Source organism: Danio rerio, chromosome 2 (genome assembly GCF_052040795.2).
Source record: "Danio rerio strain M-AB ecotype USA chromosome 2, GRCz13ab, whole genome shotgun sequence".
NCBI lineage: Eukaryota > Metazoa > Chordata > Actinopteri > Cypriniformes > Danionidae > Danio > Danio rerio.
The window spans coordinates 12869494-12891895 of NC_141022.1; the positions used below are offsets into that span (position 1 = coordinate 12869494).

General features: G+C 37.5%; 1 protein-coding gene across 1 annotated transcript in view; it reads right to left on the minus strand.

Moving 5' to 3' along the window:
- Positions 1 to 22402, minus strand: part of gpr158b (G protein-coupled receptor 158b) — a 118318-nt gene that overhangs the window by 47602 nt on the left and 48314 nt on the right. The window contains exons 3-5 of the mRNA XM_087240504.1: positions 6998 to 7100; positions 1000 to 1211; positions 705 to 773 (exon numbers count right to left, since the gene is read on the minus strand). Coding sequence (XP_087096630.1) covers positions 705 to 773; positions 1000 to 1211; positions 6998 to 7100 — 384 coding nt within the window. The remainder of the gene's footprint in view (positions 1 to 704; positions 774 to 999; positions 1212 to 6997; positions 7101 to 22402) is intronic.

Here is a 22402-nt window from a genome sequence, read left to right on the forward strand (position 1 = left end):
GTGTATAAATTAAAATCTAACACTGATCTAGTGGTTTTTGGATATTTTTAGAAAACAAATCTGACATATTTGCCTTTAATGCCAATAAAAGACCTTCCGTTTTTAAACATGAACTAACAATAAAATATAAGGGGTTTAAAGAAAAGTTATTAGTAAATTAAGTTCTCTAAACTAAGAAAAAAAGCTGAATTTGTGTTCATTCTAAATATTTTTTTCCTAACCTGAATTTCGCTCTGCAAAGTATTAAGAACTTGTTTTTCTGGATGATACTTTAGTTTTTAAATAATGGCTGGCATTTCCACTTTGGAAACTTCTATTCAAAAGAAAAAAAAATCTGTCATTTTGTAATAGGCAAACAAATTAGTTTTTAAATTTTTTTTTACTCAAAAATATTCTTGGAAATTTGTATGAATTACTGAATTCACATGCAATGTTTTGACGATGTTTTGGTTCCTTTTCTGAATTTTGAACATCTCTTTAGACCATTCCTGTCTATGAGGACAAGGAAGCTCTGAGTTCATCTCATATACTCCAGAATGTGTCTGTAAGATTTCAGCTTAAAATACCAATCAGATTATTTAGTATATAATGTGCATTCAAAAATGGTCAAGTAAATAGGTTTCAAGCATGACAGACATATTTCACGACAGACATATTTTACTCGTTCATTTAGATAGAGGAGTAGAACATTTGTTGGAACTTACAGGGAAGTAAAGAAGTACAGATCCTGAAAGAATTGCTTCAAGAAGTATAAGACCAGATGCTTTGATTCTCTAAAAGAGAGAGAGAAAAGGGTGGGGGAGTGGGAATAAAAGAAAAAAAGCTGAAATATAAACTTTTTTATTTTTTTAAAGCAGTATTTGCCCTTCAGGTCAATAAATGCACTCAAGCAGAACCAAAGCTCTTGTTGTTCTTTGGTTCAGGTAACTCTAGCAGAATAAAAGCAAAACAGAGTAAAGAGTCTTTCCAGGCAAGACAACTGGCAGTAAACATTCCTACCTTGTTGTGTCGAAAATGGTAGACGACCACCATGCTGATAAAGTCCAAGAGCATGCAGAACCCCTGGAAGGAGACCATGGCCAGACGCAGAGCCGTGTCTTCATGAGCCAGACATGGTGTGTCGTCCCGGCAGAACTCACAGCCTTCTCGACAGGGCAAACACCTCCCAGACAATTCCCATGATTCATCAGTGTACGTTCCAAGGTCTGTTTCTAACAGCAGGTGAATCACATGAATACTATCATATCATATCAGCTGTGTGTTAACATTTTAAACAGTGCTGTGATGATATCTGTAGTATTATTACAATAGTTGATTATAAGTTAAAACCATTATGTACTTAATATCAATAATGCTTTACTTTTATTAATCACTAATAATAATAATAATAATAATAATAATAATAATAATAATGATAAACGTTCCCAGTATATATATATATATATATAAATATATATATATATATATATAAATATATATATATATATATATATATATATATAAATATATATATATATATATATATATATATATATATATATATATATATATATATATATATATATATATATATATATATATATATATATATATATATATATATATATATATATATATATATATATATATATATATATATATATATATATATATATATATATATATTATAATATTATATTATATTATATTTTCAAAAATGAACCTTATTCATGCTTTAAAATAATTGCTTTGTCAATGGTACAAGAAAATGTTATGTTAATTGGTTACCATCAGTGATGGGAATATCAGCGCTAAAAATGGCATTGCTTACGGCAATACTTTATTCAGTAGTAATCAAATGAATAACTGGTTCCCCTGTTACAACCTTTATTGCCGTTACTGACTATTAAATGAGTGATACTATAGAACACTATAGTAGATGTGGTTTTCATGCAATCTTTTTCTGGTGTGTGTGTGTGTGTGTGTGTGTGCGTGTGCGTGCGTACGTGTTTGTTCGGGCTGGGGCAGTGTTTGTGAACTTGGTGTAACTGAGAACATGATGATTGGCTTAGATACATTTTCATCGTTTGCCAGTCAGAGGCAGAGTAGTGTGGGTGTTCACAGTTGCACAGACCAATGACCAGGAGTCAGAACGATGGCAATTCCAACAAGTTCAAAGGTAGCTTTTGTAAAGTGGAAATATAACAACCCAGGTTAGTTCTGAAAAAGTACCCCTATATACATTTTTGGAGAGTGTAAAATACATCCCGTTTGTGGTGGTGGTTATAAATATACAAACCTTGCACACAATGGCGCACACATACCAATAGGCCCAAGTCTATTCATCATTTAATTTTGAAGAACGCCACTCAGAGACCATCCTCCATGTTCAGTTATTGGTTGTATTTATTTTTAATGTAGGTAAGTGCCATCAGAAAATTTAACCTGGTGCCATAACATCAATGTGCTGTCTCTTTGATGAAACATAATCACCTCAGAGGTTGCAAAACAATCGAAAGACTGATAGCTTTTTATTTGCATGTTGTTTTTTTAATTTAATGATCAACAAAACAAATATGTTGTAGGTGATGGCTAAAGTATTAAAACATGGTAATAGTTTAATAAAATAAATTTGAGTTTTGGAAATTACCAAGCGACCCCTCTGTCATTGTCCCGCAACCCCCCGAGGGGTCCCGACCCCCACTTTGGAAACCACTGGACTAACTAAACCCAGCCAATAGTGTTTTCAAAAGCACCGATTGACATGCCCACCCACTAGCCTAAACCGAGTTTTATAAAAGCAAACCAAAAAAAACAAAAGCCCTCACTGTGCCAGTGAGGGCTTTTCTTTTTTTTTTTTGGTTCGCTTTACCACATTTTTAGATTTTACCACAGTCTCACCCTGTTATTTACTTGTTTATTTTATTTTCTGGCTTCTATTTTTGGCTTACCAGCTTTCTGGAACCGTTCTTTGCCAGACTCGAACCCCATCCTTGTGGTCAACTCCTCTCTGCGCCTCAAATCTGCCAATGTACATGGCAAGCTACTAGACAAACTGGTAACAGCGGGAAAGCCGTTTACACTGAGGTAAGCGGTCAGCTGTTAAGTGCGAAAATTGGTGTCATACCGCCCCGTAGCGTTCAATTTAAAGACTAAATGCAGCCATGCGTACTTCTGGCTACATAAATCATGATCTCCAGAAATGTATATAAGGCTACGTTTTTTAGATTGAGCCTATGTTAAAATATAAGCACTACTTTTCCCTTAAAGTTCTAAACCATCTGTGTTTTATTGTGCAACTATAGTAATTAGTAATGATAATATTTACAATGATATGTTGATTTAAAGGTTGTCTCTCACATTGTCCCACAACAACACTAAATAGTGTAGATTAGTGTATAATGTTTCATATTTATTTTATAGTTATTTGACAAATTAGATTTTTCCTTTCCCTGGTAATTAGTTACTTTTTAATTATGTAACTTAGTTATTAACTCAGTTACAATTTGTGAGAAGTAACTAGTATCTATAAATATTACTCTCTTAAAGGAATGTGCCCAACACTGGTTATTACAACATATTTAAATAAATGTTTTTACAGTATATTTTGTAAGTGTTTATTGATTTATTCTTGCTTACTTGAAACCTTGGCAAATCTAAGCTTATTTTGAGATTTTTTGAGAGTATCTTTTCTAATGCTTTTGGGATTTTTTCTTTAAACAGAAAATACTTCCTATAAAAGTATTTCAGTTTAGATCAGAGTTGCCCAACTTTTTCGTATAAAGAGCCAAAAGCAAAGTATCATTGAGAGCCGCGGACGGTAGGTAAATATGCCAAGCTACTGTATATTACATCAAAATTGCCATGTGTAATTTCCTAATTTATTTCATAAGACTTAAAAGTAAATAGAAAACATTACTTTAAGTCATATTAACTAATGCAGTATAACATTTAAAATGATAACGTAATGTAATAAAAACACAAACAATTATATTTATAACACACTGGAGTTCAATGACGAATACACTAGTCAAGCAGAATCTGCCTTGCCTTGAATTGTCCTTTATGCGTCAGGTGACGGTATGTACATTTTAACTACATCTGATTAATTTACATAATTTAATTGAAACATCTTATTTCATTTAGCTTTAACAATAAAACAAACAAACAAAGAAGGTTACATTAGATTTGAAATGACAAGCTCTAAATCATGGCATCATTATTCCTCTGTTCTCAGATGGGATGGTGAGCCAAATCCGCTGGCCCTAGTTTGGGAATCCCTGATTTAGATGAACCGTCAAGATCTTTTTCGGGGGGTTTGTTGGTCCATAACTTGTAGATTCTGCATGTTGAAAAACCCTATGTCTGACCTGTACTAGCTTCTATTAAAGTGGAGGAACCATTTTAATCTGGCTCCGTCCGAAGTGATCTCTCCTAAGGCAGTAAAGATGAGTAAAAACAGACATTAAAGCGCAATAGTAATCTAATAACGCACAGAACAAAGACAATGATAAAGAGCAGATAACAGGCTATAACAGCCAGAACCAATTTAGTAGCCCCTGCAAGACATCACAACAGAATCACTAATCGCTGATTGTATTTACAAACAGTTAGAATATTTTAAAACAGTTTTAAAATATTAATATTTGATAACGGAAGCATTATCAAACATGAAATAAGTTAAATGTGTATGTAATCAACATTTGCCTGTCTTTTCGCTTATGTTGCTTTATTTTAAAGCATGAGTTTCACCATCATTTCAATGGCTCAGTTTTATATAGATTATTTGCAAATGGTGTAACAACAAAGTAATATTGTTCCCAACAACTCTCCACATCTTTATGTGTTTGAAACTGCTCCTTCAACTGCTTTCTTCATAGATGCTTTGTGTTCAATAAGATAGTAGCATATTTAAACTATGAGTTTTGAGTCTCACTATTTCATTATGTGGGAAGTAGACTTGCAATATATGAGATAGCATACATTTTTATAACTAAATAAACCATTAAAAAATGAATTCAAGATCCCTCCAATTGATGTCAGGATTTATTCTGTGATAATAATCAACTGGATGTACTCTCACCAGCCACTTTATTAGGTACACATGTGCAACTACTTGTTAACGCAAATCTCTTATCAGCCAATTACATGGCAGCAACTCAATGCATTTAGGCATGTAGACGTGATCAGGACAATCTGCTGCAGTAAAAACCGAGCCTCAGGATGGAGAAAAAAAAGGTGATTTAAGTGACTTTAAACATGGTTGTTGGGGGCAGACGGGCTGGTCTGAGTATTTCAGAAACTGCTGATCTACTGGGATTTTCATGCACAACCATCTCTAGGCTGCAGAGAATGATCTGAAAAAAAAAGTAAATATTCAGTGAGCGGCAGTTCTGTGAGCGCAAATGCCTTGTTGATGCCAGAGGTCAGAGGAGAATGGCCAAACTAGTTCCAGTTGATAGAAGGGCAACAGTAACTCAAATAACCACTCGTTATAACCAAGGTATTGAGAAGAGCATCTCAGAATTCACAACACGTTGAACCTTGAGGCGGATGGGCAAGACCACACCGGGTGCCACTCAGGAAACTGAGGCTACAATTCGTACAGGCTGGAAAAACGTTGCCTGGTCAGATGAATCTCGATTTCTACTGTGATATTTGGATGGTCGGGTCAGAATTTGGCATCAACAACTTGAAAGCTTGGATCTATCCTGCCTTGCATCAATGGATCAGGCTGCTGGTGTTGTAATGGTGTAGAGAGGTCACCAAACTTGTTCCTGGAGGGCCGGTGTCCTGCAGATTTTAGCTCCAACCCTAATTAAGCACACCCGAACAAGCTAATCAAGGTCTTACTAGGTATAATTAAAACATCCAGGCAGGTGAATTGAGGCAAGTTGGGGCTAAACCCTGCAGGGACACCGGCCCTCCAGGACCGAGATTGGGGACCCCTCGTGTAGGGGATATTTTCTAGGCACACTTTGGGTCCATCAGTACCAATTGAGCATAGTGTCAATACCCATCGTGTCTCAGCCTACCTGAGTATTGTTGCTGACTATGTCCATCCCTTTATGACCACAGTGTACCCATCTGCTGATGGCTACTTCTATCAAGTTAACAAGCCATGACATCTCACACTGGTTTCTTAAATATGACAATGAGCTCACTGTAATCAAATGGCCTCCACAGTCACCAGATATAGTGGCCAGTGAGTGTACATTATCCCTTATATAATTGCAATATACAGTATGAAGTTTTTGTACAACTGCTTTAGTTAGCTTTACATGGACATAGGAAAATAAATACCAGTTTAAAATGATTTAGGACCTACATGTAAAGCACAACATTTTAATAGATTTAAGACTTTATAAGGGTTTTGAAGATATTTTAAGGCTGCTTTCACACCTACACTTTTGTTTCGGAACGTGTCTCGTTTGCCCAGTTAGCACGGTTCGTTTGGCATGTGAACAGGGCAATCGCGCTCTGATCCGCGCCAAAGTAATCGCTCCGAGATCGCTTGAATGAGGTGGCTATATGAAGAGAGAATTATGAGTAGGGCGGGAAGTTTCACAAGTCTCCGGATGCCCGCAAATGAGTCATGATCTCCCAGTAATCTTGCGTCTCCCTCCTGGTCCTCAAATAGGTATCGTCGCGCACCCTTCTCACCCCTCCCCACCGCATCTCTCCTCAGACAAGTCCCACGCGTGCACTCTGTCAATCACCACCAAACCACCACCTCTCCTGACAGCTTAGCGGGACGCTGCAAAATAAACCCTGACACTCTGACCAATGTAAGGAGAGTTTACTCATACGTGACTTGTTTTAGCTCTTTTGGTCCAATTAGAAACTTTGCAGTGTGAAAGCGAACCGCTCCAAGAGCAAGGAGCAACAATGTAACAAATGTAATCTCTGTTTCGGAACAACTGAATCGATTCACAGGTGTGAAAGCACCCTCAGACTTAAGACCCTGTAAACATCCTGTAATAAATCCAAAGTTTTTTCAGGTCAGATTTGTACTTACTTGAGAAGCCGTTGAGTGCTACCCGGCTTGGGTGGTAGAAACCTCTCTTGCATTGGCACTTGTATTTGTCCAGCACAAATCCATGGCCCACAATTGGATTACACTGAGAAAAAAAATGGTTTAGCTTTAAGAACTGTGCTTCATAAGTAAGCATACACATACAAAAAAAAAAAAAAAAAAAAAACTATTGAGCAGAGATGTCCAAACTAGGGCCTGTGGGCCAAAGTTGGCCCATGTTAACCTTTGATTTGGCCCACTATCCCACATGAGAAGAGAGTGAGAATAATGGGGAGGGTTGGGGCAAATTCCTTTAACAGGGATTGTAATTTAAGCAAATCAAGGCAATAAAACAGGTGCAGCTTGACTAGTGTAACTCCATTCTGTTATTTATTTATTTATTTTGCTGTAGTAAGTACATTATAAAATTTAAACATGAATTCAACATGTACTGCATTAGTTAATATAAAGCAATATTGTCTATTTGTTTTGTAAATATTAAATCAATTAGGAAATCACCAATGGTAACATTAATAAAGTTTGGCATATTTTCCTTCAGCCCACTACTGGTGAGTTTGGTTTTTGGCCCTTCATATGATAAAGTTTGGGCACCCCTGCTGTTGTGCATTGTCAGATATATTCTTTCATGCAGTGTGCAATGAAGCTGTTTAAAAATGTAAAAAGTCTGCAAAGTTTCAAAGATCAAAGTGCACAATTACATCTCTCTCAATACAAAGAGCCAAATCTGAACTGCCTGAAATGAGTCATAAGTAATTCAGGCTTTACATCCTGCACAAACCTTTTGTTAGAAATCTGCATATGCCAGCCTGTGGTAAAAAGGTCTTTGACCCTCAAATACAGTAGCTGTATCTGAGGCCTGCTGGATGAGTTTAGTTTGTGCTGTCGACATGTCAAGACTATGCTGTTTGTTTGCACAGTAAAAGCAAATCTACATCTGAAGAACTTTTGAAGAATGAAGATTCAAGCTCAAATTGATACAGTAAGACTGACATCATTGCTAGTATAACTGTGTTTACAAAGTGCTGAAAAAGTGTCTGGATCTAAAAATTTAATGAGCATTTGGTTACTGTCACACAGAAATTCACAAGAAGTCACAACCCAGCAAGCATTTTATTAATATTATTTCTTTGTTTAAAAGGCATCTAATCATTCAAATATGGTCGTTTTGGCTAAAAAGCAAGGCTAAATTTGGGCTGTCAGTGAAAATCTACTGTCTAAACAATAGTCTAAGAAAACACTAAACATCAAAAGATGGGAATAGAGGACTATAGTAGAAGTGAAGGCTGTCTAATCTGTATATTTGATGACTAGTTTATTTCTGAACTATTGTTAGACATCTATTAGACTTCCACATAAGACAGCCCAAATTCAGCCTTGATTTAGCCAGGATGTCTATGTTTGGATGACTATTAGACAGCTTTAAAGCACACAATTACTTTGAGGGCAAAATACTGGCCCAACTGACAAATCAGCACAAAGTAGATGATGTTTAGACAGATTGGATCAACTCTTGCAAACATTAAATGGCACCTATGATGCGAAATCGATTTTGTCTGGACAGATCTATACTGTCATATTGGAGTGATAGAAACACAGCAAGTCTTTTTAAAATTGTTCTGACTTTTAAATATGTTCCAAACCCCAGGGATTTTGTGGCTCTCCGCAACTTGATGCAGGATTGCGGTTTTCCCTGCCCACCGAGTTGATAGACAGGCACTAAGTCTACATAATAAAATGTACAGTATACATGTCCACAGACTTTTTTTTTTTTTTTTGCAAAGGAACTGAGATTAAAATTACTCTCTGTGATCAGCTGAGTCTGAAGAATTAGTTTTCACAAGATTATTATTTTTTTTTTAAACAGAGCATGTTTGTAATAAAAACAGTAAAACGTTAAGTAATTCTTAGCCGCTATAATCACCCACGACTCATTGTTTCAGAAGGGCTCGAATAAACTCCACCACAAATATATCAAATAAACTTACGTGGTATTTTTGACTAATGAGCAGTATTTCAGCTTCATCCGATTCTGTCACTGTGCTGTTTATCTGACGTAACGCATGCAAAGCAGACACTATGGCAGCAAATCAATGCCAATATTAATCGAGCGCAGCGGTGATGTTTATATATATAAATACTTTAGGTTGATATTTTTCAATCTCATTTACAGTTAATAATTGAATAACCTGCAAATAAAGACTTCAATCAAAAATGATTAATCTAATCAAACATGAAGAATACAATCACAGACATTCACATGGGTGTTTATCGCCACCTATTGGAGCAACAATTTAATTTCTACAATCTTCGTTTAGCTTTACTCACTGCATGTATCCATTACATCATTCCATTTCAGAGGCATACAAATACCAGTTTCTATACAACATGCCCACATCTTTAGGGTCACATATGCGGTTGAAGTCAGAATTATTAGCCCCCTTTTGAATTTTTTTTCGTTTTTAAAAATTTCCCAAATTATGTTTAACAGAGCAAGAAAATGGGCGAAGCAGTGGTGCAGTAGGTAGTGCTGTTGCCTCACAGCAAGAAGGTCGCTGGGTCGCCGCCTCGGCTCAGTTGGCGTTTCTGTGTGAAGTTTGCATGTTCTCCCTCTGTTCACGTGGGTTTCCTCCGGGTGCTCCGATTTCCCCCACAGTCCAAAGACATGCGCTACATGTGAATTGGGTTGGCTAAATTGTCCGTAGTGTATGAGTGTGCGTGTGAATGTGTGTGTGGATGTTTCCCAGAGATGGGTTGCGACTGGAAGGACATGCATTATACAATAACTAACCTAATAATAACCTAATTATCCTAACCTGACCAGTTAACCTAATTAACCAAGTTAAGCCTTCAAATGTTCCTTTAAGCTGTATAAAAGTGTCTTGAATAATATCTAGTAACATATAATGTACTGTCATCATGGCAAAGATAAAATAGATCAGTTATTAGAAATGAGTTATTAAAACTATTATGTTTAGACATGTGCTGAAAAAAAATCTTCTTTCTGTTGAATATAAATTAGGATAAAATAAACAGGGGGCTAATAATTCAGGCGGGCTAATAATTCTGACTTCAACTATAGTGGAATAACAGACTAATGGCAATATATTTACTATAAACCTTTCTACTTTATGCACTTCATGCATGTATAGCCTATTTTGTATACTACTGTCCATCCAATTTATTCTGACTTGTTCTTCATAGAAAATGAGCCAAGGCCGATGAGTCTAAGAAAAAGAAAAAAAATGTATACATTTTAACATGTTTGGCTTGAGCTCAGTTTAAATGTAGGTGCTAAACTTCATCAAATGGTTCAAAAACACACACATTTAAAGTCTGAATTATTTGTCCTGAATTATTAGCCATGTATATTTTCCCCAATTTCTGTTTATGGAGAGATCTTTTACCACATGGTATAACTCACTCTCTCTTTCTCTCCCTAGTAATAAAGCAAGAATATATCTCACTATTTTGATATGTCATTATATGACTTGGTCATGATGGTAAGAATAGGCATTATTATGAGATTAATTATTACAAGAAATATTTCATTATTGAAAGTAAGTCGTCACCTGTTATTACTGAGAAAGTAAGTCTATTATTTTCACATTTTTACATTATAATAAGATATAAATCCTATATATTTTTTTATTTAACGGGGAAACTAGCTTTCCACACCATACAAATCAAATGTAGATCATCATAACCTGTGTCCAATCCCGGCTTGCTTACTTCCGGAAAGGTAGAGTAGTCTATAGCGTTAGAGATAACAAGTAAAACAAGTCCCGCCCCAGGACTGACAAAAATCCAAAATGTTTCACGCGAGCAGAGAGAAGAACCAGCAAGCAAGCGGAGAGAGCTGATCACACGCGCGCGCTGTAGGCATGACCTCGCTGGCAAAAGCGTACATCGTGCGCACAGATGATGCGCGCATAAAGATCCCCTGTGTGCGCGCGAGCTGTAGTTTCCTCGTGTGTAGGTCTGTAATCTGCTCGCGGTTCCCTTCTCCTCGCACGTAAACATCACCGCTGCGCTCGATTAATATTGGCATTGATTTGCCACCATAAGACACGCAAATGGGAAAGGTGGATGGGAAGAACCAGCTCATTTGCATGTAAAGCCACAGGCTACAAAAAGAGCTACATTGTAGTCACACACCAAAATGGGCAGATTCTACATTATATAATAAATAATCTGATGGGTTTTTGAGCTGAAACTTTATGCTCTGTTCACACCAGATGTGGAACACGCGAACAATAGATGCGTGAACATTATGAGTTCACTGGCTTCATTCGCGCATCAAATTTCCTTCATTCATGCGTCAAATTCACCTTACAATTGACACGAATTTGCATCATGGGGAGGTTTCTGTCTGCTCGGTGACTCTAGCTTCATTGCTAAAATGGCTAACATGGATTTCATAGAGAGAATAGCTGTGTTTATGTACTTTAGGAAGGCTAAAAACAGCGGATATAATTGTTTGGCCTCGTGTCTGAGTCCACTAGATCCCATTAGAGGTGCACCTGCTCTGAGTTCATCAACTCCTCCAGAAACTATACCTGGATGATAGAAGCTTTCAGCAGTGTTTCCGACTGAGCCAAACCTAGTTTGATGAACTGTTGTACAGTGTTGGCAAGAGCATTTTGCTCTTTTTTCCCCGTGCTACTCACTGCCCCACCGCATCGAGAGTGATGCAATCTCAGCTTGCATCATATAGGCTGCATCCAGATACTATTGATCTCTCTCTCCAAATGGATCATTAAACAACCGTGATCCATTACACCCCTAATTACAAGTATTATGCTTTTGCTGAATCTTTATATAACACAAGAAATCATATAATCATATTTATATGTATAAGTTAAATGCAAATACAATGTGAGAACACATGCAGATTTCACACAGCTTTTGCAAAAACAAATATTTTGTGCTCATTCATGTGAACATTCTAGTCTGATGTACTCAAAAGAGTTTTTCTTTGAACTAGGTCTGAAAAAGTCACGCCAAGTTCACAAGGCTCTATAAATAATCTGGAAGTGCCATGAACCCCTGAGGAAATATAATGAAGTGAAGCTTTCAGCACAAGCTGGATGCTGATCTCAGATGCTGATTTCTGGTAAATTAGTCACTGTTTTGTCACCTTTGGATTAGCAAATGGGATTCAAGTGAACAAGCCTTAATGGAGGAATGATTCTCTGAAAGATAATTATCTCCAGACGTTTTAAAATTTGCTAGCAGTTCTTGAGCAACATGTTTAGTGAGGATGTGGATTGCCAACTGCTGTAATTTTTCATCATTCATTCATTCATTTTCTTGTTGGCTTAGTCCCTTTATTAATCTGGGGTCACCACAGCGGAATGAACCGCTAAGTTATCCAGCACGTTTTTACGCAGCGGATGCCCTTCCAGCCGCAACCCATCTCTGGGAAACATCCACACACACTCATTCACATACAAACTCATACACTATGGACAATTTAGCCTACTCAATTCACTTGTACTGCTTCTCTTTGGACTGTGGAGAAAACCAAAGCTCCCGGAGGAAACCTACGCAAACCCAGGGAGAACATGCAAACTCCACCTAGAAACAACAACTGAGCCGAGGCTTGAACCAGCGACCCAGCGACCTTCTTGCTGTTCTTGCTCCAAATCTGTTTTAGTTTCTGTGGTACAGAATGGTTTGTACAACCTAAGGGTGAGTATATGATACATTTTTGGATGAACAATCATTTCACTTGTTTATTAAAAATAAATACATTTATAAATATGAAGCATACCTTTTTTCAAACTTGGGAAAGTGTCTGCATCTTCCCGTCACATACTGTCCATTTTGCTAATGTCAAAAACAATATTAATAATCGTTATTTTAATAAAAAGTAAATACTCTCATTACTAATATTGACTTGGCCATGAAGAGCTGTGGCCATAAGGTCTATGGTGCCTGTAGAGGTGGCAATCCACAAACCTGGTGGTGGACACCTGAAGAAAGGAATCCCGTCAAGCTGAAGAAGGAGTTCTACAGGGCTTGGTTGGCTAGTAGGACTGATTGGGTACCGAAAGGCCATCTTGCTGCAGCCCGGGCAGTTGCGGAACCAAAAACTTGGGCCTGGGAAGAGTTCAGGGAGACCATTGAGGAAGACTACCGGTCAGCCCCAAAAAGATTCTGGCAAACCGTCTGGTGCCTCTGGAGGGGAAAGCAGTTCCACACTTAAACACTTCTGTTTACAGCAGAAGTGAGGAACTGTTGACCTCTACTGGGGATGTTGTCGGATGGTGGAAGGAATACTTTGAGGAGCTCCTTAACCCACTTACATGTCTTTCATTGATGAAGCAGAGATTGGGGATGCAGGGGTGGACCCTATCACCCAAGCTGAGGTTACTGAGGTAGTTTGCCATAAGTATTGCAGTGGCAAAGCAGCGGGGGTCTTGGCTGACTCTCTGTCTCTATAAAATCACACAGAGGTCAGGGACAGTACATCTAGACCAGGAAACTGGAGTGGTGGTTCCCATTTTTAAGAAAGGGGACCGGAGGGTGTGTTCCAGCTATAGGGGGATCACACTCCTCAGCCTTCCAGGGAAAGTGTATGCCAAGGTACTGGAGAGGAGGATCTAGCTAGGATTCCGGAGGAACAATGCGGTTTTCGTCCAGGCCATGGTACACTGAACCAGCTCTATTCCCTCATCAAGGTGCTCCAGGGTTCATGGGAGTATGCCCAACCAGTCCACATGTGTTTCAAGGACTTGGAAAAGGCATTCGACCATGTTACTTGTGGCATTCTGTGGAAGGTGCTCTAGGAGTATGGGGTCAGAGGTGCTCTGTTAAGGGCTGTTGGTTCGCATTGCTGGCAATAAGTCAGAACAGAATTTCTATGCGCAGCCATGGATCAAAAGCAGTCCAGTTCAGGGACCACAGGTTTTCATCTGTGTAATTTGCAGACGATATTGTTCTGTTGGCTTCGTAAACCTTCAACATGCACTAGGGTGGTTTGCTGCCGAGTGTGAGAATCAGCAACTCCAAGTCCGAGGCCATGGTGTTCCACCGAAAAAAGGTGATTTGTCAGGTTGAAGGAAAGTCCAGGTCGCCAGGTCGAGGCTTTCAAGTATCTTGAGGCTTTCTCCATGAGTGAGGGAAGGATGAAACGTGAGATTGACAGGCGGATCGGTGCAACGATGCAAAGTATTGAGGTTGATGTACAGTACCGGTCTGTTGCTGCTGTTTAAAACCATTTTTCCAAGTAGAAGGACACATATTTCCCCCAATTCTTCAAGTGGTGCTCGCTGCAGAGCCCTTTGAGGAGAGCTGAGCTCCAGCGAGGGGGAGCTTAAGCTTGAGCTCCACCTTTTTTGCACTTCTTCTACGAGTGATGTCACTGGGGGTAGGATTAGGGGTGGGGTTGGTGTACGCATTAAAACAGCTTACAGGAGGGCTTATTCAACTCTGCAGCGAGCACCCTCTCCAATTCTTGAGGTTCTTTGTTATTTCCTATTAGTTTTAGAGTTTGTTATAAAATTCTAGTTATTTCATATATCAAAGAACTATTATATGCACCTATTACATACAACTGCTGCCAGTCTCTGAGGTCTTCTGGTTAAGACCTTTTAAACTTTTCCCAGAACACGTCTCAAGACAAAAGATGACCATGCCTTCTGTGTTGTGGCTCCAAGGCTCTGGAACTCTCTCACCTTCTAGCATTGAGAACTTTGAGCGCTGCTAAACTTATTAAAAATTGTTTAAAGACACATCTAATTGGGCAAGCTTTTAATTAACAGTATGGTGAGCTGGTAATACATTTTTGTGATATTTGTATTTGTATCTGTTTTGATCTATGTTTTCTTTTACTGTAAAGTATTTTGTGACTTCATGTTTGTGAAAGGTGATATATAATTTTATTTTAGTTACTTGCTTACTGAGAGTGTTTATGAATATGATTTAATAATACAAGCCTTGCCACATTGCAGCGCAGACAAATGTGGGCGATCTGAAAACATGAACACATCCTTGAAAAATTTCAGGAGTGAGGAGTGTAAGTGTCAGCAGAGTTAAAAGATCAGTCTGTCACACGCGTTGCTCAACCTCCCTGCTGTACGCTGTCAACAAAACACGCCTGCGTCAGGATATATTTGGATGTGTGTGCGTGTGTGTGTTTGTGTACCTTCAGTTTATCCAGCACTGGCATTCAGAGTTTTAGTAGATATTTTCTATCCAGTCTTTTTTTTTAATTGGATATAGTTTTGGCATGTCATACCTTTTTTTTCATTTAATGACCCCAGAACTTTTTAAGTTATAATTATTATTATTATTTTTTTTAAAACATAACATAAGTGTTTGTTATAATACCATATTATTTTGCTTTGAGACAAATTTATAGACAAATGTAGGATAGAACAGTAACAAAAGTAGTAACTTTCATTTGTTAATTGATCAGGTAATCAAGTTTTTCGTAGGAATTTACAGTTTTGTCCTCTTAAACATGGAATGTAAATGGTTTTATTCACAAATTATTTATGATATTTACATTTTTTATTTAGTTTAAATTCCCAGCTTTGGATGGAGCTACCTATTGCCTACTTGTTTCGAAAGATTACTATTATTAACATTTTATAAACATGCCATTGGCTTCAGGCTGTTTGGTCTGACGCAATTTGAATATAGGATTTTTATTTCTGCATAAATTGTTATTACGGTTTTGCTGGAGAATTGAAGGCCATCTGTAGCTCAACAGAAGTTGGGTGATGAAAAAGGACAGTGATCCAAAGCACAGAAATGAATCAAGAACACAATGGCCTTAACACAGGAAAATATAGGCCTTCTGGATAAGCTTGACCTCATAAGATGCTTTGGCATGAGCAATTAACAACAGACACCCACATAATAGTGCTGAACAGAAAGTTTTGTAAAAAAAAAAAAAAGAAATTTAGCATTAAATAACATTCAGTGATTAATAACAACATGAAGGAAATCACATAACCATATTTATTCCACATTCCTATATTACTCCAACCCGTCTCCCACCCCATCAGCTGTTTTATTCAGATACCTTTCACCGAAGACACTACAACCACCCAAATCCCCATGAAAAAAAGGGACCTATTCTCTCAGTTACATGTCATTCAGTGCCAAAATTTACCCACAAGTTAGCAAAATAAGTAAGAAAGACCCATGAACTGCCAAGGAATGGATCCGCAACCCATTTGTTGACAAATCAGGTAAATCCAGCATGTCTGTACGAGAAAAAGATCAACTTCTGTACACTAAAACCAAAGTCCCTTTAAGGCAAGTCATTTCACTCGGCGGCCATTTTTTAAAACACCTCTTGGGCTGTATGCTTAGGCATTCTGTCTGAATGAGAAAACATCAAATTCTCCAAAACTGTTTGCCAAGCTTACGATTACATTACATATTTGGAATCACCAATATAATTAAACAACAGCCGTCTCATAAGTTTTATTTCAAAATGTCCGAATCAAACATTATTGACATTTTTTCAGGTTGCCCATGCAAGCTGATGCGCATGCGCACTCGAAAGGAAGGGGATCACGACACCAACCTAATTTATGGCAGCTCTGCACATTATCATCCTTTGGATAATAATCGTCTGATTGTGCTGCTCTTCTGAATTAATCCACAACTTGGCCTTGATGGCAAATCTCGTCCAGAAATCACAGCCTCTCTTTGTTTACACGTTTGTGGACATTTGAGTAGTTGCTGCTGTCATGTCATGTGCGTTTAACAGGACAGACTGAACCCCACGTTCTTTTCATACAGATGAAACCAGACAAAACCAAAAAAACTTTTGTTTTTAAGTGCACTTGGTTCATTTAACAATCCATATTTTAAGCTTTATTTTGGATAAACTTTTTATGTCTGTGAAGCAAGCATTCGCTGAGATTCCAATGTGTTTGTTGACCACCAAAAGCACACATCTGGTCCTGCGAAGAAACTTCAGTATAGCGTTCAATGTTTTGCACCTGTACTAGTAGGCAGGGCTTAATTCGCCTTATTGACCGTTACACTTTTCCCCATTCAAAACTATGCAAGTGAAATGTTTTGTGTATTCTTTAGACTTTGCTGAAACTGACAGGAGTCTTGTTCACATTATGCATCTTTACCGCACATCTTCATTATTTTCTGCCCTATTTCATGCAAATTCTGAAGTAATGTTAGATTGTTATGTTGATGGATTAGACAAGTCAATAACAGATATTGTGAATATTGTTTTCCTACTAGCTAAATATCACATACACTGATGTAAGTGGAAAGCCCCCATCATTTGAACATTTCCAAAAGGAACTTAAACTCTATTACTGTGCATTATCATTATCATTGGACATTCATACATTTATTTTCTTTGTTTCTTTGTTTCTTTCTTTCTTTTTCTTTTTTATTGCTTTACCAGTAATATGAACCTTCTAGGTTTAATGCTGAATGTTTTGTACTTGATTTACTTATTCATTTTGATTTATTTATGTTTAATCAAAGCAAAAAATAAATAAATACCAAGTTCGCTTGCGTGCACATATTTGAAGAGACGTGCAAGCGTTTTCCTGGCGAACTCAGTTGAAGACGTCTTTCAGAATGTCACGAACGCACTGCAAGTCACATGACAAGAACTGACCAATCAGCTTCAAACTTTTTATACTTTTCAGCAGACTAATTACATACAAATTACTAATTACTCAGACAAACACAGAACACCCAAACACTCCAGTGATTTATAATTTTCTCCATAAATAAAACTTCTATAAGAGATGCAGCAATGTTTTGTCAGCTTATCATCCTCTGACAAAACAGTTAATGGTCGCCTAGCAATCCCTTCCACTCCCCTGGGCCATGGTAAAATTGTCAAGCATTGACTATTCAACGGTGATAAAAAGGTTGGGGACCACAGTATTAACTGATTACTTCATTTGTTAATTATTAAACACAGTCAAGTCCATAAATATTAAGACATTGACACAATTCTAACTTTTTTGGCTCTATACACCAGCACAATGGATTTGACATGAAATTAACAAGATGTGCTTTAACTGCAGACTGTTAGCTTTAATATGAGGGTTGCATCAAAATCAGGTGAACGGTGTAGGAATTACAACAGTTTGCTTATGTGAATAATAATCATAAAATCAAACTATCACTTTTAAATCCTTTGCAGTCAATTGCATCCTGAGAACTGGAATGCATAGACATCAGGGTTTTAACCCTGGTGATGCTCTGCCAGGCGTTCACTTCAGTTTCCCTTCAGTTTTGTTTTCAGGAAGAGAAATTATTGCTCAATCGGATTCAGGTTAGGGGATTGCATAACATTCCACATCTTTCCGTTCAAAAACTCATTGGTCGCTTTTGCAAGATGCTCTGGTCACTGGTTCTTTTGTATTCATTGATGACGTGACTGCTAACAAAAGCAGCAGGATGAATTCTGAAGTAAAGATAAAATTGCTTGAATTTTATCTTCATTTCAGAATTCATTCTGTTTATTTTGTTAGCAGTCACGTCATCTATAAATCCAAGAGAACTGGCACCATTGACTGCCATACATGCCCAAGCAGGTCACTACTTCCACCATGCTTCATTGCTTAGGATCATGAGCAGTTTCTTACCTTCTTTATACTCTTCTCTTCCCATCATTCTGATACAAGTCGATCTTAGTCTCATCTGTCCACAGGATGTTGTTCCAGCACTTTGAAAGCTTTTTTAGAACTCTAGTCTGGCCTTCCTGTTTTTGAGGCACACCAATGGTTTACATCTTGGTAAACCCTCTGTATTCACTTTGGTGAAGTCTTCTATTGATTGTTGGCTCTAACACACATACACCATGGAACAGCTAAATAGCTAATTGTCCAATTACCTTTGGTCCCTTAACAAGTGGGAGGCACATATGCAAACTGTTGTAATTCCTACGCCGTTCCCGATTTGGATGTAAATATCCTCAAATTAAAGCTGACACTCTGCAGTTAAAGCACATCAAGTTATTTTAATTTCAAATCCATTGTGTTGGTGTATAGAGCCAAAAATGTTGTGAATTGTGAGAATGTCAACAATTGTGTCGATGTGCTAATATTTATGGACCTGACTCTAGATTCAAATCACAACTTATTTAAAAAAGAAAAACATTTTAGCCAGGGTTATTTTCTTAAATATAGAGGTGCAGGAGATGTTACAAATGTAAATTATAGGCATTTGCCACATCTTTTGCAGTTTTTTTTAACAGCCAGTCTTATTTGAGATTGCACAGTCATGCAGAGCTTCTTGAATTATTTAACTAATCAACACGTACTGTAAGTAATTCTCATCTTAGAAACTTACACGTACATGATTCTGCCAGTTACACTCATAAAGCATAGTAAGCAATAAATCAGGATCAAAACTGAAAGGGATGAGACTTTATAAAACAGAATGCAGGATTTTCAAAAACACTCTTTTTACAACACAAAAATGTAATGTCCCTGTTTTTGGTGAAAGTTAAAACATACTGACTTTTTAAAACCAAAAGTGATGTCTTTACAGCTTATGCCCCAGTTACTTCAGCATAAAACAACAAAACGTATGAATGCATTTTAAAGTAGGAATGAAATAAAAGTACTTGGCTGAAATTTAAAATAATAGATGTACTTGGCAGAAAACCGAAACCAAAACTGCTTTAATTATTTGTTATTTTATAAATATCATAAAGCAAGTTTGTAAAGCACTGCTCACAGTGTATGATTTCAGTCATGATTTGGTCTTGTAAAACTATTTCACGAAATCCTAAATTATCCCTCCTATGCTCAAATCTGTGATTGTTGGTCTATTTACCAACAGATTGGCTGTTGTTATTACAGTTTTCCACTGATGAAGTTTTCCACTTTCCTGCAGTGTGCAAATTGTTTATGTTTGCTGTATCATTTCAGAATGCGAGTAATTGAAAATGTCACAGATAAATGATGTCAAATAGAGTTTTCTTGCATGTGTCTGTGTTTTGCATCTATTGGTTATCTTTCAGTCTGAAATCATAACAACTGAGATCTTACAGTCTGACATTGAGATCTTTTTTGTACAGTATGGCAAGCTACTAGTGTATAGAATTATTTAAAAAAAAAATGACAGGATGAGCCGGGTTTAAGACTTTTTCAATTTCAACTTTTAAAAAACTTTTTTCATTTTGATTTCAATGTAATTAAACTACTTAAATTAAAACCCACATTTAATTGATAGTGAACAAATCAAGTGAACTGGCATTAATTTGCCAGTGTTGCCATGACAGCACCATAGTGCTATTGCAAGCAGCAAGAACAAAGATACAACAATGAAATTTTCGGTAAGTAGATCATTTAATTAGACTATGTTTTTCTGGTGAGCATGTGCAGTTCATACATACACATATTTAGGAGTTAGACAATAAAACTGAAACCCTGGCCAATTTATTGTTGGATGGCTCATGGCTAAATTTGACCAGGCTGGTGGCCAGTCTTTATTGATTGCGCATTCCAACAGAAGAGTGTGAAGGTTTAATGAGCAGTTTTGCTTTAAATAATGCAATGCACACCAGGCTATGTCAGCATACAACCAAGACAAACCCCATCCAACAGGAGGAACTGTGGACACACGAAGAAGCTGTCTGAAAGGGATGTCCAGGTGCTTACCTGGATTGTATCCAGAAAGCAGAATATCACAGTAGTCCAACTCACCGCAGAAGTTAAACCTCAACTCTTAGGTTTCAACCAAAACTATTCGCTGGGAGCTCCACAGGATCAATATACATGGTTGGGCTGCTTTAGCAAAAACCTTTTGTCACACATGCCAATGCCAAATGTCAATTTTGATGTAACCAGCAGCAAAAATTTTGGACTGTGGACAATATACAAAATGTTTTGTTCTCTTTCTTCGCTGTCTTTCCAACATCCAGGAAAGTTACTGTGTGGAGAAGCCCCAAAAAAACTTGGGGGGTTTTACGATGTGGTCACTGGTTGATTGGTCAGTTTGAATGTCTCAGCATTTGGGCTTTGGTCACATGGTCAAGAAAGAGACAAAATAGCTGGTAAACTTTGTTCTGTCTCGTTCTCCATCTCTGCACTTTCCTGCTCTGCTCCTCTCCTGCTCTGGAGTCTATTTTCTCTGACTGTAGTGCTTTAAATCTTTAAGCTTTTATTTTCAGTTTTCTCTTTCAGCTAAAAAACAAAAATTCATTCCTATTTTAAAGCTTTGTAAGTTAAAGCTCCTGATATACAGATTTCAAACACACACAAAGCATGCACACAAAAAGCCAATGTTTGCTGTTGTGTTGAATGAGTATAGACAAAGCTCTCTTTACAAGATCAGATGAACTGTCAAATACACACATTATTAACTATGTTAAAATACCCACAAATACTGCACAAGTTTATATAATGTGGAATAATTTATTAATCTGGGGTATCACAGCGGAATGAACCGCCACTTTATCCAGCACATTTTTACGCAGCGGATGCCCTTCCAGCCGCAACCCATCTCTGAGAAACCTCCACACACATTCACACACACACATACATACACTACGAACAATTTAGCCTACCCAATTCACCTGTACCACGTCTTTGGACTGTGGGGGAAACCGGAGCACCCGGAGGAAACCCATTCGAACGCAGGGAGATCATGCAAACTCCACACAGCCAACTGAGCCGAGGATCGAACCAGCGACTGTTAATTGTTGGATTGTTAATAGCGTGAATTATACAATAAAATACAGTTTAACCAAACAAAGCTATTAACATCTCCACAAAATGCTCCCCATTCCCAAAATGTGTTCCCCATTTCCACTCTGAAAGCTAGACGATGAAAAATCTCTGATAAAATAATTCAAGCTTTGGTCCTCTAGAAAGCTGCTGCATACTCCTTTGATGAGATGTGCAACTCCTAAACCGATATAATCAAGATTTGTTGATTGATGCCAAAATTACAACTAGTGATTAACATTCTTTAGACATGTCAAGCAAGCTGATTAACGATGGAGAAAATTTATCATGCCTGGACTGGTCAGAGGGACACATAAGCTGCTCAAGGACAGGTTGGCTAGACATCATCCAGACAGAGAATAAGTGACCTCAAGAATGCAGTAAAACACAGAAGGATGTGGAGTATACAGGTCTGTAAAGCAGCCAAGAGTCAGAAGAGAAGAATCAGTAGTCGGTAAGTCCCTCTACCTAGCTCAAAGTTTTTATGTTCAAGTTGAGTTAATATTTGCTTGCTTTGTATACACTATGTTTTTCTATTCGAGACTCTTTATAAAAACGTACCCCATATATATTTCTGGAGAGGTTTTGTGAATCCACCCTCCTCCTTTCCTAAACCCAACCAACAGTGTTTTTAAGTCAAGAATGAATGTTAAGAATAGGGCTGGGTGATAAAATCATTATCTGTATTTATTAAACGGACACC